The sequence below is a fragment of the Monodelphis domestica genome, chromosome 2 (genome assembly GCF_027887165.1).
Source record: "Monodelphis domestica isolate mMonDom1 chromosome 2, mMonDom1.pri, whole genome shotgun sequence".
Lineage (NCBI taxonomy): Eukaryota > Metazoa > Chordata > Mammalia > Didelphimorphia > Didelphidae > Monodelphis > Monodelphis domestica.
The window spans coordinates 371,991,916-372,010,261 of record NC_077228.1 but is presented as its reverse complement, the minus strand read 5'-3'; the positions used below and the strand labels follow the sequence as shown (position 1 = coordinate 372,010,261).

General features: G+C 35.8%; 1 protein-coding gene across 3 annotated transcripts in view; it reads right to left on the bottom strand.

Annotated features, from left to right (window-relative positions):
• SOBP (sine oculis binding protein homolog) overlaps positions 1 to 18,346 on the bottom strand; it is a 216,220-nt gene that overhangs the window by 154,319 nt on the left and 43,555 nt on the right. For all 3 annotated transcript variants that reach the window (XM_056814065.1, NM_001104532.1, XM_016428847.2), the window contains 1 exon segment: positions 3,022 to 3,173. In XM_056814065.1, coding sequence (XP_056670043.1) covers positions 3,022 to 3,173 — 152 coding nt within the window.

The window sequence follows — 18,346 nt, the reverse complement described above, 5'->3', positions numbered from 1 at the left end:
AATCTGGCTCTTAATTAGCTACCTTTTCTAGTGCTTTTTTTCTAAGTGGAGTTCTGTATATAATTTAGGTTCAAATTGGAGACCTTTTTTTATCCTACCATGCTACCAAGCAGGAAACTGTCCATCTTTGTGAATCATAATTTATAACATGTTTAATTTCACATGTTTTTTATCTAGATCACACCTAAGGCAAAATCTTGTTCTATGTGCAAGGTTTTTTCCCCCCCCTGTTTCTCCTTCCATGTATAACTTTGGTAATCTATCAGTGGAGAAAAATATTCCTTTCTAGCAATGGGGAGGGGGGGAGAATTTTGCCTCTCCCCCTCTAGTTTTAAAATTGAGAAAATCTGTAATCATAATGGGGACTTCTCTTCAACTATTGAAAATGTTACAAGATCTAAGTGCTCTGTTACTGTTTCAATAGAGGGAAGCCCTAGAGCTTATTACAGCACTTCTTAGAAATGACAGAACAGGGAACAGTGTCTAATACAATCCATTAGGAAACCCAAGCCTTAAATCAAATGACCACAGAGCCCTCTCATTTAACAGAAATGCAGCAGCTGTACATATTTACTGTAACACAATGCTATATTGTTGCAGAGATAACGCTGTTTTAAAAAAAATGAATCCTGCATATGGCACGTGACCAGCTTACTCCCCAGTTTGCAAAATGAGAAGCTGTAGAGTGGTAATACTTTTGAAATACATAAATAAGCATTAGGATCATAGAGAAGACAGGTATTATATGCTGCTGAACTTGGAGAATCCATTTGGAGGTCACTGGGTTAGAATAAAAAGAAGGCAGCTCCTAGCTTTTGCTATGATTTTGAAGACCTACACTAATCACTTCTTGCCAGAAATGAGATATCAGGGCCTGCCTATCCCGATTAGTATTTGCCCTAATTCCTCAACATTTCTACAAATATGCTAAATAGCATTACTTATGTTTGTTCACAGTTCACCATAAATCAAGCATGCAAGATAGGAACTAGGAATTAAGGTCTACGCCAAATCTTAATCTAAATGTTATCATTGCAAATGATAATGCCTTGTGGCTTTCTACCAAATAATAGGTAATGCTTTTCTTCCAAAGAACTCAAAAAGCTGAGGGAAAACTGTTGGTGAAGACTTCCCTATGAGTTTCTAGCATTTTCCTAATCTCATTTTACCTGCCTCTCCTCATCCATGCAATATATCTCAAGCATCACACCAAGATTCAGAATACTGCCCAGGATCCCTTGGATTTACAGAAAAGGGAAAACAAAGTTCTGCGGTGATCTCTTTGAATGGCACAAATAGTGTTTCCCTGTGGTGAGTTGGGCCACACAGAGAAAAAGAAATGGAGTGATTCCTGCTATTTTCACCATAATGTTCTTGACAATGACTAATAAGAACCTTGATTTCTCCAGAGTATTTATTTTAGTCTACATTGCCTCCAGTGTGCCCTCTTTATCTTGTATATACATGGGTATTAGCATCTTGTCTCCCCATTAAATTGTGAGCTCCTTGAGGGCCCAGACTGTATGTCTTTTTCTTCATATCCCCAGCACTTGGCCCAATGCCTGGCACATGGTATGCACTTAATAATTACTTACTGGTTTGTTATCTATATACAGGACAACACTTTTCTCCATGCTAAAATTGAATGTCAAGGAGCATTTCTCTCCCTTCATCCCTCTCCACCTCACTGACTTCTGCCAAAGAGAACAGAAAAGTTCAATCTGTTGAGTTTTGAAAGGGGATTCCAATGGATTTCCTTCCTGACCTCCCTAATCCAGTGAAGATCCTGAACTTGATTCTCAAATATGCCTTCTAAAATTCTACTCCATGGATGTAACAATCTAATTCTTTAGGTATTTGGTTTTGGGGCAGAATGATGTGACCCAAATTGGCTGAGGAGAGTGATATTTTACTGCAGTGAAATTCCTGAAGTGGGAGTGATCCCATAATTAGAAATTCAAAATTGCAAATAGGAGGTTTCTTTAAATTTTTTAAAGGCCAGAATTTGATCCTGAATTATGGAAATGACAATGCTTAGCAAAATGTGGAAGATTTTATAAATTAAGAAGGCTTTATAGATCAATAGAAAATAGTCAAGAGCTCGCAATATCTTTCAGTAATTAATGGCAAAATGCCATGACTCTTCAAAGATTCACAGATTAAGTTGTTTGCATGTGTATGTGTATTTGTGTATGTGTGAATATGTGTGTGTTAACAGAAATACCATGCATTCAGTTTCATATAGACAGTAGTTTGAAATAGTCAAACAGTGCATTTTTCCATCCTAGGATAGCTTTCTTTTTTTTAATTTATGGCTACTTTGCTTTTGAAATCCAAATGCATATATCATGTGAATATTTTGTGCTGTAACAATATTCATAATGTTTAGCAATGATTAGAATGGCTCCTACTATGATGGGAAGCATGAGGCATGTCCATCAAACCTCAGGTATGAAATTAGCAAGTCAGAATTTGGTCAGAAGAAGCAAAATTTTCCCAAAGAGGGATGCATTATAGTAAATAGACAAAGGCATCATTGCACAGGTTAGGAATCTAATGCCTTATTCTGCATGAGAACTCTTCATAGACTATCTTTTTGTGTACAGGATACCTTGCCTGTACCTACTACAGTCAAACTAATATTATGGTTTAGTTTATGCTGCCTATTTATTGTGTCCTCATTAAGTTCATCCACCCTCACATGACTCAAACAACAAGGCAGTAAGTGAGGAGCAGGTTAGTAAAGATTGCTTACCCAATAAAGTTAAAAATGAGAGAGAGCAAGAACAAGAGGGAAAGTGAGAGCAAAAAGGGGAAGCAGGAGAGAGAGAGAGAGAGAGAGAGAGAGAGAGAGAGAGAGAGAGAGAGAGAGAGAGAGAGAGAGAGAGAGAGAGAGCAAGAGCAGACACCCAAAAAAAGTGCACAATATTTTCAGAAACTAACAGAGCCTAGCACACTAACTGGTTCGTGATTTAGACCTGGTCTTTGACAAAGCTATGGTTCTCTCTATGGTTCTCTTACCTTGTTCCTCTTGAAGTATGCTCTTCGGCAAGCTGCAAAGCACTTCTCACTGCAGAAGCTTTTCACCTCACTTCCCATACTCAGGGAATATCGCTTGATTCCCACTTTCTGGCACCAGGCACACATTATTTGTACATTTGACACATCATCTTCTATAACAAAAGTATAAGAAAAATGTTGACATCAGAAGCAAACAACCCATGAGACTTACACATATACAACCTGAACCTAAGAGAAGTGAATGGGGGATATGATGCTTCGGTTTCACTGGGCTCACTACTTTCTAATGGTGCAGGACAGCTCCTGGCTGGATAGGCTGAGGAAATTTTCACGTTCCTAGGTTGCTGGAAGAAATGGCTTGCATACAAAACAGAGCATGACAAAAATGCTGGGGAAGGTCCTGGGGGAGGGGGTGCTTATCCTGGTTTAAGATACCTCCCTCTGTTCCTCAAAACTAACCTCAGAATTAATGAAGCTTCCAAAGTAATCTCATTCCTAATAGGGCATTGCCTAAATCTCACCAAATGCAAAAGGCACAACACAACATAACCTTTGCGTAATATTAACTTCATGTGCATCTTTGAGCTGTTAGGAACCAAGGGGACATTCTCTTTCCAATCTGGGATATTCATTCCCAAACATGCAATATTCCCAATTACTATGGAAGAGTTTTGACAAATCTCTACATTTAGTAATGGATGGGGCAATCTGAGTGGTCCTTACCTGGATGTCCAAAAATTCCCTAATAATTAAGATGATATGGACATGGCTCTCTGAATAGGCTATGAAAAGTATACATTTTTTGGCATTGATCTCTACATATGCAAGTTAGATTTCATTTAATAATCACCTATTAATTTGATCATTTTTCTTTCTATTAGTAGAGGGGGAGTGATCAGATAGTTCAAAAGGACTGAGGTCACTTGGCCTTACAGAATCCTTCTCTAACTTCATTTCCTGGCTGTCTTTTTGATGTATATGTTTCTTTATCTATAGAAATCAAGTTAAAAAGAAAACTTGAATGCTGAGTCCAGTTAAAGCTTTTCTGCCTTTGCTAAATGAGGCACTTCTATATCAAGAAAAGTTCTACTCCATTTTGAGTTTCTTCTCTGATTCCCAATGGATGGTAAACAAGATGGTATGTTGTTATTATTAGCTAACTCTCGCCTTCTTGTATAGAATCATTTTTAAGGGCTAAATCAGAGCCTGAATATGGGTTTGAACTGCAATCACAGGATCCCCAGCTATCTCTGGCATTCTCTGTTGTCTGATTTCTGAGCAAAATCCCCCAAAGACTAATTGCTAAAGCAGTCCTTGGTCCATGAGTTGTTGACACATTCATGGTTCAGGGAGTCTGTCATACAATCATCTCATTTCCTTCTGAGAGATTTGTTTTGAGGCATTGCTGTCAGCAGCCAGCAAAATTAGAAGCAAACTAATTTGTAGTGCAGCGATATGGCTTTTTTTTTGCCTTGAGTATCATAACTCAGAATTACATGCTACATTTTATTCACCTTAATGGAATAAATATTGTCAGTTTAATGGGTTTTTATTCCACAAATTATATGGTGCAATTTATAGTTACAAATCAAATGCACACAGACAAAAAGCTGACCTTTCCTTTTTAATCAGACTTCCTTTATAACTTATATCTTTCTTTAATTGGAACCAAATATAATCTTAAATTTAATGCTCCATACTTATTGCATTTTATAATCTACTCGTTCAAAGTTATATATATATATATATATGTATATTTTGATATATCACACATATACATATTAAATACAATATCCATGGCATAAAAATTCCCAAAATACACTGATTTGCCATAGAGTAGGTGGAATTTTTTTAATTAGTTTTAGTAATTATATTTTTAAATAGCCAGTCTTCGTTCCCAAAAGAACATAACTGACTAACATCAATCCGTTGCTTTATTTTTTAATTTTTCCCATTAATTAAATACATTTCAAATCTTGGATTCCTGAAAAAAGAAGATGGCCCAGAAAAATGTTTCATAAATGATCAAGTGGCAATAATCTCATTGCTGATGAAACCTAAAAGGAAAAATCGAACTGGGGAAATCAGTTGGCATCACAGTTCAGTGAGGAAAGCACTCTTTGAGAATATCTCCATTAATTAGGTTCCATTCTTTGCTTCCCTCTTTGAGGAGTCTATATTCTGAAGCCAAGCACAGCATCCTGGATCACTGTTATTTACTTAGCAGTACAAAATTGAACTGAGAAGAAGTATAGTGGGTAAAACGGCAGGAAGACTAAGTACTAGGGCTTACAGAAACAAGAACATATGAAGGATTGCTCCAATCCAAGAATTTAGTTTGGTTTCTTTCCCCATGTCCCTTGTCCCATCACCATCAAATATAATAATTGCTTGTTCAAACTGTCATTCTACTTAAGGGGACACTTTCTGACAATAAGCCTAGTGACTGAACAAGGAAGGTGTCATAAAAAGACTGTTTTGCAAACGAGTCCCATTGCAGGCCAACAATATGGTAAAATGCAGCCAAAGAAATTGTGTGATTTCTATTTCTTTATTCAGCAGTTGGAAAACTCTAAGAATGGTGGTTAGCATTTGTCTCATTAAATAAGTTGGCATTCCCCTAAGTTTCCCATTGAATTCAATTTTAGAGAGGCACCACCTTGGAAAATAGTCATCAGCTTGTTTCTTTTCAGTCATAAAATTGTTGCCAATCATTATCAATGCCCAAAAAAAATTCCATAAAAGGTTTATCTCCAAAATTCAAGCAAACATTTTTCAGAAGTCTCATTTTTTTTTTTGGTCTTCTGCAAAGTTCCTTAAATTAACATTACAGTTAGTAAACAAAGAAAGTCGCTGTGACTTATTTCCAGATTAATTTTAGCAATCAATCCCTGAGCTATTTCTCCTGTCTTAAATAAGCTATAATCCACCTCCACCCCATGCACATAAATCATAACTACTGTAAAGCCAACAGTTTTCCAAGAGGCCCCCATTAAACTATTAGCTCAAACATGGAATGAACACAGATACTCAGATAAGTAAACTCCTTGATCATCTTAAATTTTGTAGCTTTCAGCTCAGGGGCCAGTTTTCATTAATCTTCCTTTAATTTATATTTTTATTCTGGTAAAGGGAAATTGAGCATCTCTTAACTATGCTTGTATTTAAAGGTTATGTCATTACAGGTTGGGAGGACGGTTTCCAAAGACTACTTCAGGAACTGGACTTATGATCTTCCATCCCTTATGGTCTTTAGGGTGTATATTTCTCATAATAAAAAAAAGCAACAAATGTAGAATGTTTACAACATTAAGTCATGTTCCCAAAGGGAACAGTTTGTGTAACAAGAAAAAATTATCACATTATAATAACTAAATATGCATTAGTCTAAAGGATGCTTCAAGTAATCATCCAAAATTTGCACCACCTCTCTAGGTCTTAATTAGGCAGAATGCTTAAGGTTGTTTCTCCTTTTTTTTTCAGTCTCATGTTTAAAGTATTAAGGAATTTTTTCCCAGTTTAAGTCTCAAAAAGGAGATATTAGCTAAGTTATGACCGACATTTCTGACCAATATTTTATTCTGGATCGGTTCTAGAAAAGAGGAGATCTAGGCAGAGAATGATTGCCATCTTCAAATATCAGTTTACATAGCTCTAGGTAGACTTCTGAACTGTAAGAAGTCATTTCCTAACAACTAGAGCTATCTGAATTTGCGTTGGTAAGTGGTGAAGGCTGGGTAGCCACTTGTCAGTATTGTTGCTTCCTTCCAGGAGGAAGGGCTTCTGCTTCTGAAACAACTTAAATCTCGTCTTAGATTCTTCCTAGCTCTGTGACCTTGGGCAAGTTACTTAACTCTCATTGCCTAACTCTGATTGCTCTTCTGCTTTGGAACCAATACACAGAATTGATTCTAAGATGGAAGGTAAGGTTGTTTTTTGTTTTTGTTTTTGTTTTTTCATCTCTTCTGGCACTAAGATTTTATGGTGTTACAAGAAATTTCATTTTCATAAAGGCCTGATAAAATTATCTCAACTGTGTCTAAAACATTAACATTGCTTATGAAATCTCCTTAACTAGGTTTTCTAAAGAAGAACATGGACAAGGAGATATCTTTTTAGAATGGGGGAAGGCATAAAAATAGAAACTCTGGTCTATGTCTCAACAGATACTAAAAGTGACCATTGGTCATAGTAGAAAGCAGGCAGTGAGATTTTTACTATGAAAAGGAAAATGAAAATACCCTGCTTCTCTTTCCTCTTCCTTTTGAATTTCCATGGGAATCTGTGTCAGTGGGAATACTCAAAAAAAGCATGATATAGGCAGATGCTTATCTTCTCAAGTGACATGTAGGATAAATTAATTTGAATAACATTTTTGAAAACCAAATGATCTTTTAAAACAATTTACAAGCCGGCTATGGGTTGTATTCCTGATCATTCCCAGTGTAGTGAAATAAGGTTGTATTCAATCTAGATTTCTGTAGCCATGCTTGGAGGCACACACAGATGTAGCTTAGGATTTGATGTTAAATTTTCTTTTGAGTCCGTCTGGAAATTATTTAATTCAAAAGACAACAAATTCCTGAAAGAAGCCCTTGTGGTGGCCTTCTAGGAGCTTCTGCATGATTTACAATGGTCTAGAAATATAACCTAGGAATACTTGATAGGGATCCTGAACCAATTTTTCTATATTTAGCATAGCAATTTATAATAATAATAATAATAACTAGCATTGATAATTGCCTAGTATGTACCAGGCACTGTGCTAAGCATCCTACAAATATTATCTTATTTGATCTTTATAAAAACTCTGGGTACTAGGAGCTATTATCCCTGATTTTTTCAGTCAAAAAAACTGAGGCAGATAGCAGTTAAGTGATTTGCTCAGATTCACACTGGATAGTGTTTGAGGCCACATTTGAACTCAGGACTTCCTGACTTCAGGCCCAGATATCCATCCAGTGCATCACTTTTTTCAAATCCCATTTCTTCAATTCTAATTAGGAATAGTAAGGCAAGAGAAGACTGAGATCCCATGTAATCTGCACCAAGGAAAACAAAGCTGCTAACAAGATAAGAACTTTTTTCATCTGCAAAAAACTCAAGATGGTTACAGATTTCATGATCTGTGTAGCATATCATCAAATGGCACTCTGACAGAAAAGCTTGACCACTCTCCGGAACCATTAAAATAGCCTCCTAACATCTCTTCTTGGCCTCACCTCCTGAACCTTTTATATATTTTTCTTGTTGTTTTTCAGTTGTGTCTGACTCTTCATGATTTTTTTTTTGGCAAAGATACTAGAGTGTTTTGTCATTTCCTTCTTCTGCTCATTTTACAGATGAGAAAACTGAGTCAAATAGAATTAAGTGACTTACTCAGGGTCATATAGCTAAGAAGTGCCTGAGGTCATATTTGAACTCAGGTCTCCCTGACTCTGGGCTCAGTGTTCTATCCACTGTGCCACCTAGCTGCCATTTTTCTCCACAACTAGAATAAAGATAACATAGAATTCTAGTCCTCTCGCTCTTCAGTTAAAAAAACAAAACAAAACATACTTCAGTGGTCTCTTGGTACCTACTCTGTTCCTCTCCTAGCATTCAAGTCACCTTACAAACTAGGACCCCCTTACCTTTCCAGTTCGATTTCATAATATACCCCTTCCAGCACTCTATACTCCAGCCAAACTTAACAATTTTCTCTCGCTAATATACTCTGCACTCTTGTATTTCCATGCTTCAAATAGTGGCCTCTTTTGTGCTGTGCATACAATATCCCTACCTCCATCTTTTCACCAGTTAAATTCCTACACAAACATTAAAGCCCAATTCAAAGACCACCACTTCTATAAAGCTTTCCTGGATTCCTTCACCTCTGCTTTCCCCAAGTAACATTCTTCCCCTTGAAGACACACACAGTGATTTGTTGAATGAATGAATGAATGAACTAATGAATGAGTAAAAAAAGCATTTATTAAGTCCTTACTTTGCACCAGGCACAATGCTATGAAATAGGGATTCAGGACTCCAAAGAACCAGAGACTGCCAATACATACAAGGCAGTAATAGCCATGGAAGGGGCATTTTGTCTGATGAATCAGAAGAATGATGACTTCATCCATAAGGCAGATAATTGGCATACTTTTTTCCTTTAGAAACTTATAAAATGTATCATATATTACTATATATTCCTTTTATCTGTTTGTATTTTTTTAATTTTTAATTTTAATTTAAAATTTAGAATACGAATGAAGACCAAGATTCTGACTACTGTGGCCAAGACTGACTTTTGTAGATTTTATGGCTCCTGCAGAAGCAAGGTGAGCTTAATAAATGCTACCTCAAATAAGAAATAAATGAATAAGGGAATGAATCAAGAAGAAGTTCAAATTTTAAATGTCAACATGCCTTTGAATATATGATAATATGAGATTTTTTAAAAAATATTTCCTAAATTATTGATTAGGAGGAAAAAAATATATGTAGAACCTACAAAGTGTGCCTTTAATGGCTCTAAGTCTAAGGAAATGGGACCTGCTGAATTAACCATATCTGGCTTGCATTAGCATAATCTATGAGCCATAGTTGACATGAAGTAACAAATCAGAATCACCATCCAAACACTAGTTCATTTGGTCATCCATTTATAAAACATCAAACACTTGAGCTCAAATGCGACAAAGTATGTAAAATGCTTTGCAACTATAAGCTGCATATAATTGTTAGCTACTGTCATTAAGTTTACTACTAGTATTATTTATATACTACTGTATAAGGTTCAGTAGCTTAGCTATGGAAACCAAATGATGGCCCTTCACACCAGCACCGTCAGAATGATAGCTATGGCTCTACTCCACTGTGTGGAAGATGGAAGACAACAGAACACAGATGAATAGGGAGTTAGCCTTTCACCTGTAGGGTTGCATCTCATGGATATAAAAAAATATCTCTATCAATATCTCCATGAAATATAGATTTTAAAGCTAGAATGACCCTTGGATATCAACTGCTCTCATTTTACAGATGAGGAAACTGAGGTCAGTATTGAAAGTGACTTTTTCCAACGTCACTTAGGGTATGTCCAAGCTTTGAACTTGTATCCTCTGGTCCAATTCCACAATTCAAAATTACTTCTTTTATGTTAAAGTTTCTTATCTCTTGTTAAAAGAAAAAGGCTCTCTTCCCACTATCCAAAGAATGAATGATCATAAAATGGACTTTTGAGCCATAAAAAGGATCTAATAAATGTTCATGGATGATCGTTTATCTTTTAATATAAATTAGTTTATCAGATTTGTTTTCTCCACAGAGTCTTTTCAGAGCTAGAAAGGTGGTCAGAATGTCAAGAAATCAAATGCCTGGATGACAGAAAGAGGTTACAAAGAGTAAAATGTCAGATAGGGGGAAAGACTGAATATCTTCCACCTCACAATTCTGTCTCTGGTGAATAGTTTTAGTGAGCTGAGGTCAAATGCAAGCTAAATAGGAAGAAACCATGGGACAAGGGCCTACAGCAGCAAAAGTGCCAGTTAAATCCACTTGACCGGCAAATATTTGCTTAGCAACTACCCTGTACAAAGCTGCATGTTAGGTGTTCTAATACAACTGTGGAACTCTGGGAAATGAGAATCGCATAGTGACTAGCTCAAGACAAAGCAATCACACAAAGGGTGCTTTGTTTTGTTTTGTTTTGTTTTGTTTTAAGTCGAATTGATGAGCACCTCCATGAAACAAAGAGGCAAGCTTTTCTATCAGCAGCCAAGACCTTTAAAGTGTACAAAGTGCCTTCTTCATAATTATCCTGTAAGGTAGGCTGTGCAAGTATTATAATTCATTCCCATTTCAATGATGAGGAAAGACAGGATCTGAAAAAATGAAGAGAGTTGTCCAAAAGTGAGTGGTAAAGCCAGAATTCAGACTTAGGCTGTTCTGATGCCAAGATTAATATACTTTCCATTATACCATATTGTCTCTAAATTAATTATGGCTTTGACCTCAGAATAGGTCAATTAGCTTATTTCCATTCCACTATCAAAGGCAGAGCTCCATTTCTCTATGTCTTGTTAACGTGGGCAATGTCATAACAAGAATCAGGCAAAAGAATGTAAATGCATGAATCCAAACCCATCCCTACTATCAGAAAGAAAATAATTTATTAAAAAATGGAGAAATCTATAATAGAAATAATTTATAATATCTTTCACATGTCCCTTTCTTTATACTCACCTACCTACAATCCTAGGTCAGGACCTTATCACTTCCTCCTCTCCCCTTAAAAAACTAGGATTATAGCCTCCTGGCTGATCTCCCTACATCCACTATCTCACCTCTCCCATCCATCCTTCGCAGAACTACCAAACTGAGCATCTGAAATCACTGAGCACATTATTCCTCTGTTCAAGAAGTTTCTGTGACTCTTTATTGCCTCAAGGATAAAATGCAAACTCCTCTATTTGGCATGTTAAGCCCTTTACAATCTAGCTCCAATCTACTATTCCAAAAATATTTCACATTACCCCTTTTCACACCTTCCACATTACAGACAACCTGGATTGTCTGTTATTCCTCATCCAAACATTTTATCTTCCATCCCTTTGTCCTTGCACTGGATGTCCCCCATGTCTGGAATGCTTTCCCTCATCATCTCTATCTATTAAAAACCTTAATTCCCTTCAAAGTTTAGCATTAAGATTCTCTTGAATTTTAAGTCCAGTTTGTTATGTTCCCTTTAGGGACTTTAAAAAACCCCAAACTTATTATTTATTTATTTTTAACATCTTTTTTTTTTTTGAGTTCCAAATTCTACAAGAAGTCTTTCCTGAAACTCCCAGTTGTTTATATTCTCCCAACCCCAAAATGACTTTGTATTTCTTTTGTATATGTTCCATTTTTATTTATCTCTATATATGTTGTTTTCCATAGAATCACATAGGCTCCTTGAGATCATTATGTTCTCTGGGCTTTATAGTTGGTTTGATCATTATATTCTCTGGACATTGTACACTTGGTACATAGTGGAGGCTTAATAAGTTTTTTCATGAATTAAATTACTAATAATCACAGTGACAGCAAGATGCTATATAAATTTGAGACAACATAGGTTACATTCATGTATCCTGCTCTTTACCTGGAATACTCATTTCATCCTCTGAATTTGCTTGGTCTGCCAAGAGTAATAGTGACCCCAGAAATCCATGACTGGCCAAGTCTCACCCTTCTCTTTCGAAGAGTTTCTAAGAGATACTGAAATACAAAATCTAGGTCACAAGGAAAAAAATAGGAATTGTTCTCATGGCTCAATTACTCTACAGAATTTATGGGAATCAAGGACTCTTGGAAGTCCATAGGAAGGTGCTTCTTTGCTGACAGAAGTGAGAAGCTACAGCTATAAAACACTGTATTACACTTTCAAACTCAATTTGAATATATATTGGTTAGTTTAGTTGCGTTGTCTCTTTTTCCTTCTCTTTCTTTTTTACATTTTGTTACAGGGGATCATTTTTCTGGATAAGGAAGAAGAGATATAATCAGGAAGTTAATATAAAGCATAAATATAAATATATTTTATGCATGTAAGTAGCAAAAATATATTATTTTAAATATGTGATCACCTTCAGTAACAATTAACTGGGGAAATGTTAGAGAAATGAAAGTGATATAAAAACAGTTGGGCCTTTTTTTAATGAATTAACTTTTTTTTTAAGTTCATAAAGTAGAAAAACCTATATGAACTGATGCAAAGTGAAGTGAGTAGAACCAGGAGATCATTGTACACAATAATGGCAATATTGTAATGATGATAAACTATGAAAGACTTGGCTACTTTGATCAATACAATGATCCAACACAATTCCAAAAGACTCATGATGAAAAATGTTATCCACCTCCAGAGAGCAGTGATAAACTCTGGAAGTATAATTTTCTCACTTTATTTTTCTGGGGGTTTCTTTTTTCATATATTGCTTATATGGAATTATAGTTTGCATAATTTCATATATATATAATTGATAACTCTATTGCTTGCCTTCTTAGTAGATGAGGAATAGGAGAGAGAGAATTGGAATTCAATTTTTTCAAATGTTAAAAATAACTAAATAATAAATTTGGGGTATATGTTTTTAAGTCAAAGGCAAGGAACGTAGCAAACTAGTTCATTTTATTATAGAACTTAGAACTCAAAAGAATCTTAGAGCTTTAGGCCAGGAGTTTTTAATCTAGGACTGTAAACTTTTTTATTTAAAAATTGTTAATAACTGCATCACAATTTAATCAGTTTCCTTTGTAATCTCTTCATTTTGTTCTATTGCCTTTAAAAACATTATTCTGAGATGGGGCAGCTAGATGGCTTAATAGATTAAGAGCCAGGCCTAGAGACAAGAACTCCTGATCTAGTCCACCCCACTCATTTTAAAGATGAAGAAACAGAAACAGAAAAAGAATCAGCTTTTAAACCTTCTAGGAAACTTGGCAGAACAACATAATTTAAGGAGCCCTATATTAAAGATTTTCAGTGAATCATCATATAAGATAATCATAAAAGAACCACTTGCTATCTGCTTTGATCATTTCCAGGGTGGCACCAGATAGGATGAAACCCTGGGGAACCCTTTTTCCCAGGATGGCTCTTTTCATTCCTCCTACTTTCAACCTGATTTGTACAATCAGTTCACACCCAAAGATACAGAAAAAGCTGCATGAAAAATGGGAAGTAGCTAAATGAAGTCTGTGGGAATATAGTTTGGAAAGAGTCAATGTGAAAGTTGTTAATACAAAACTGTACTTTACCACCACCAGCAGCAACACCCTTACCCTGAATATGCCCAAGAATTTTTTTTTAAGTAATGGTTCAAGCAGAGCCTCTCATGGCTAGGTAGCATTGATATTAAGACAAATACACTGAATTAGGAGTCAGGTGACCTGGGCTAGACTCCCAAATCTGCTCATTTCTATCTGTATGACCTTCAGTAAATTGTTACACATCTCTGGACCTCAATTGCCAAGAATCAGAAACCCAGTAAGTGTCATATGCAGACTTCAAATTTAAAATTTTTATGTCCAAGGCTCATTCTACTCATTCTACTTTAACAGGATGAACCATTTCTCCCTCCCTGGAACCCATCAATTACATTGAGTGCCCAAAATTATTTCTAGTCATGGAAAGAACAGATTATCTAGAATTATCTAGAAACCTAAAAGGCAAGATAACAACTAAGATAAAATATAAGAACAGATATTATTCATTGTTCTCAATCAGGAATTGAAAGAAAATCCATTCTAGTTCATGGTCCTTAGGGTTTGGGGTTAATTATTTAGGATCTTAGTTCAGATCCAAGGGAGTTTCTGAAGGAATAATCAAAGTCCATCTCTGTTCACCTCCATCCCTTCCTTGTGGTCATTGTCTTCCTGGAGATAAAGGATGAAAACTTCATGTCTGTTACTAATATGCACTGCCCCAGTATGCCTTAATTCTATGTCTTTTTGGTTGAAGAACCTCCCCTATTTAACTCTGACCACCCAACTGTTATCCTCTTTTGAGTTTGCTCCATCAGCCAGTTTCCAAGTCCTACCAGTCCTACCAAGTTCTACGCCTTGTTCAGAAATATTTTTCTCTGACTTATATAAAAGATAGAAGAAATTAAAGAAATGTAAAAACATACCCCCAGAGTCCATGATAAGGGAACAGAAGAGGATGTATTTATACATTTCTTTCTGAAAAAAATTACAGCTATAAACAAAAGGAAATGGAGAAACCAGGGAAAGTACAGACTATGTCTAATCTAAACTTTGTATTTCCTCTAGAACATTGCTTTATGCAGAATAAGTATTTAATGTTACTGAATGAATGAATGCCTTATGAAGTTAGACTTCTTGCTTAGTCATTTCAATCATTTCACTCTTTGTAACCCTATTTGGGGTTCTCTTGGTAAAGACACTAGAATGGTTTGCCAGTTCTTTTGTTAATTCATTTTACAGATCAGGAAACTGAGACAAACAGACTTAAGTGACTTGCTCAGGGTCACAGAGCTAGCAAGTATCTGAGGCCAGATTGAACTCAGGGAAAGGAGTCTTCTGATTCTAGGCAAGGCCCTCTCTATCCACTGCTTGTACTCCAGCTTAATTGTCTACAAGGTCTCAGAGGTAAGAGAACAATTTACTCAATATCAAATGCAGTTCCATTACTTCTTCTTTTAGGGAACTTTGATAACTAAGCTCTTGGCACCAAATCCAGGTGAATTGTCATCATAAGAAGGAAGTTATGGCATAACTTCTCTCTTTAAATTCAATAACCTTTATTCCAGGAGTCGAAGGAAAGAGGGGAGATAACAAGAATCATGTAACCATGGGAAAAATGTTTAAATAAAATGTAAATAAATAAATAATATAACCTTTGATAAACAATCAATTGCCTTCAGCACCTGCACTGGCAGGACCCTCACAAGATTTCACATTGAGGACCTTTCTCTAATGTCAGGGTCTTTAATTTGGGGTCTATGAACTTTTTTTTTAATGTTGATAATTCTGTTTTAATACAATTGATTTCCTTTGCAGTCCTATATATTTTATTATAATGCCCTAACGAGCATTATGCTGGGAAGCCCAGAAGGAAGAAAAGGGAAACCCTGGTTTCTTCCTCTTTACTCACCCTCTACATGCCTGTATTCTACTTCTCCAAATTTCTAATAAAGTCAGCAATTAGGTAGAAGAGACAAGGACTACATTCAGAATCAATAGTAGTTCCCAATTTACCTATTCCCATCTGCTTTGGACCAATGATTTATTAATTTCTTAATGCGGCATTTAATTTCTGGAGAGTCTGGATTAATTCCAGGGACGGAAATTCTCACAAAAGCAAGGAACACTCCTGTCCTTTCTATTCCCCTGCATCCATTTAAATATTTATTCAATCAACATTTGCTGACTAATAACTTTGTGTAATGTTTTGTGCATTGCCACCTTAACCCCTTGGTAATCTTTCAGAATGTCCTGAAGAGCCTATCTTTTCTGTGTTCTGCCAATAAGCAGCATAGAACAAGTTCAAGGTCATTTTGGTCACTACATGGAATGGGATGGGCAGGTGATAGTCAGATTAGGATACCAGCCGCAAAAAATATATGTGTGTGTGTGTGTGTGTGTGTGTGTGTATTTAGAATCATGTGGCTGGTAGACAAAATAGCAAGAATTAAAACTGGAGTTCTAATCTCCATTTTATAATTTATCATCTACATAATTTTCAGTGTCACTAAAACTTCTTGTGTCTCACTTTTTTGTTTGCAAAATGAAATAATCAGATTGGCATTGGAGTTGTTTTGAACTTTAAATTTCTATGACTTTTAAATCCATAACCAAAGTAAATGGAATATGAAAATGCGGCTAGGAAACTCTTTTTATAGTGGCAAAGAAATGGAAATTGAGTCAATGTCCATCAATTGGGGAATGGCTAAACAAATTGCAGTATATGTTGGTGATGGAATACTATTGTGCAATAAGAAATGATAAGCAAAATTATTTCAGAAAAAGCTGAAAAAAATTGCAGTAACTGATGCAGAGTGAAATAAGCAGAACTGGGAGAACACTGTACACCATAACAGCAACACTGGACGATGATTATATGGGAAAGCTTGGCTACTCCCAGCAATGCAATGATCTGGGACAATCCTGAAAGACTTATGACAGGGAATGCGATCCACCTCCACAGAAAGAACTCTTGGAGTCCTCTTTCACATCAGTGTATCTTTGGTTTTATTTTGAGGGTTTGGTTATAAGGAATGTGCTCTTACAAGGACCAATATATGAAAGTGAATTTTGCATCACAATGAAAAGAAAATGTAATTTAAAAAAGAAAAAGAAAATGTGGCTAGGAAGTATTACTTCCTTTTCCTTCCTTCAATCCAGACAGTCCATAACTCTAAAACACCTGTCTATACAAATGGCCCAAACCTGCAAACAGAAACTACTATTCCTGCCCTCCTTTCTCTTTCCAAATCTGGAGGCATTGCTTTTGAGACTTTTTTTTTAACACTTACCTTCTATCTTAGAATCAATACTGTGTATTGGTTTCAAAGCAGAAAAGCAGTAAGGGCTAGACAATTGGGATTAAGTGATTTGTCCAGGATCACATCACTAGGAAGAATCTGAGGTCACATTTGAATCCAGGACCTCCTATCTCTAGACCTGGCTCTTAAACTACTGAGATACCAAGCTATCTCTTTGAGATTTGTTTTGAGAAAGATAAAATAAAAAATTAGAGCTTTCAAACCATTTCCAGGTTCACTTAGAGAAAAGGAAAGTTATGAAAAACAGGAATAACTTACATTGCCTGAAATTCCACTAGTTAAAAATTCATTTGAGTATTTAAGAGTACTCTTTTTAAAATGCAAATGACTTTAGAAATGTCAAAAACTATGTCATTCACACTTTACTGTAAATTAGTGCAATCAGATTCTATTCCTCCTAGCTGAGATAATCCACACCCAGGGAATAGGAATTTAATTGCAAGAAAGTGAGATAGGAGCACAGAACACTTTGAGGGAAGGAAATGATGGGAGGAAAAATGTTGGACATGTGGTCAGAAAGTTCTGTGTTTGAATCCAGCCCCTGATGCTTATGGACCTATGTAATCAGAGATAATTCACTTAATTTTTCTGAACTTCTAGTTCTTCTTTTGCAAAAAGGAGATAACTTTATCAGCTCCCTCAGAGGGTTGTGGTAAAGCTCCATGGAGAGATAAAAGAAAAGAAATACAGAAATGTCAGTGATTTTTGTGGAGGAGTCAGTCAGTCGATAAGCATTTATTAAGGCCATTCCATATGACAGACACCATACTAATCTCCAGAGAAACAAAGAAAGGCAAACAGTTCCTGCCCTCCAGGAGCTCACAATCTAGTGGGAGGGCACTTTAGGGTAGCAAAATAAACCAGGATGAAATGCTGCAGGGTTAATACTGCTAAGAGACCTAGAGTCTTAAAGAATGAAAATTTTGTGGTAGATAAAGAACATAAAAATGCAGTTCTAAAAATAAATTTCACCTATATAAAATTTTTGCCTGGAGTTAATAATATACCCAGAAAAAGAGAATATTTAATTTTTATTTTCTCTTCCTTCCTCTTTCAATATGCAACCTCCTGTTCCCAGGACTAATAATTTAGTCTAAGATTATTAGAACTAAATTTCAGCTATATCATAAAATGAATGTCATAGAACTGGCCTGGGAAACTAAGCACCAGTTATAACATTATTTCTATGGAGAAATTCATTCCAAATTCCAAACAACCGATTTATATACAAATGAAATTTTAAGTTATAATCTTTTCATAAGTTGGAGAAC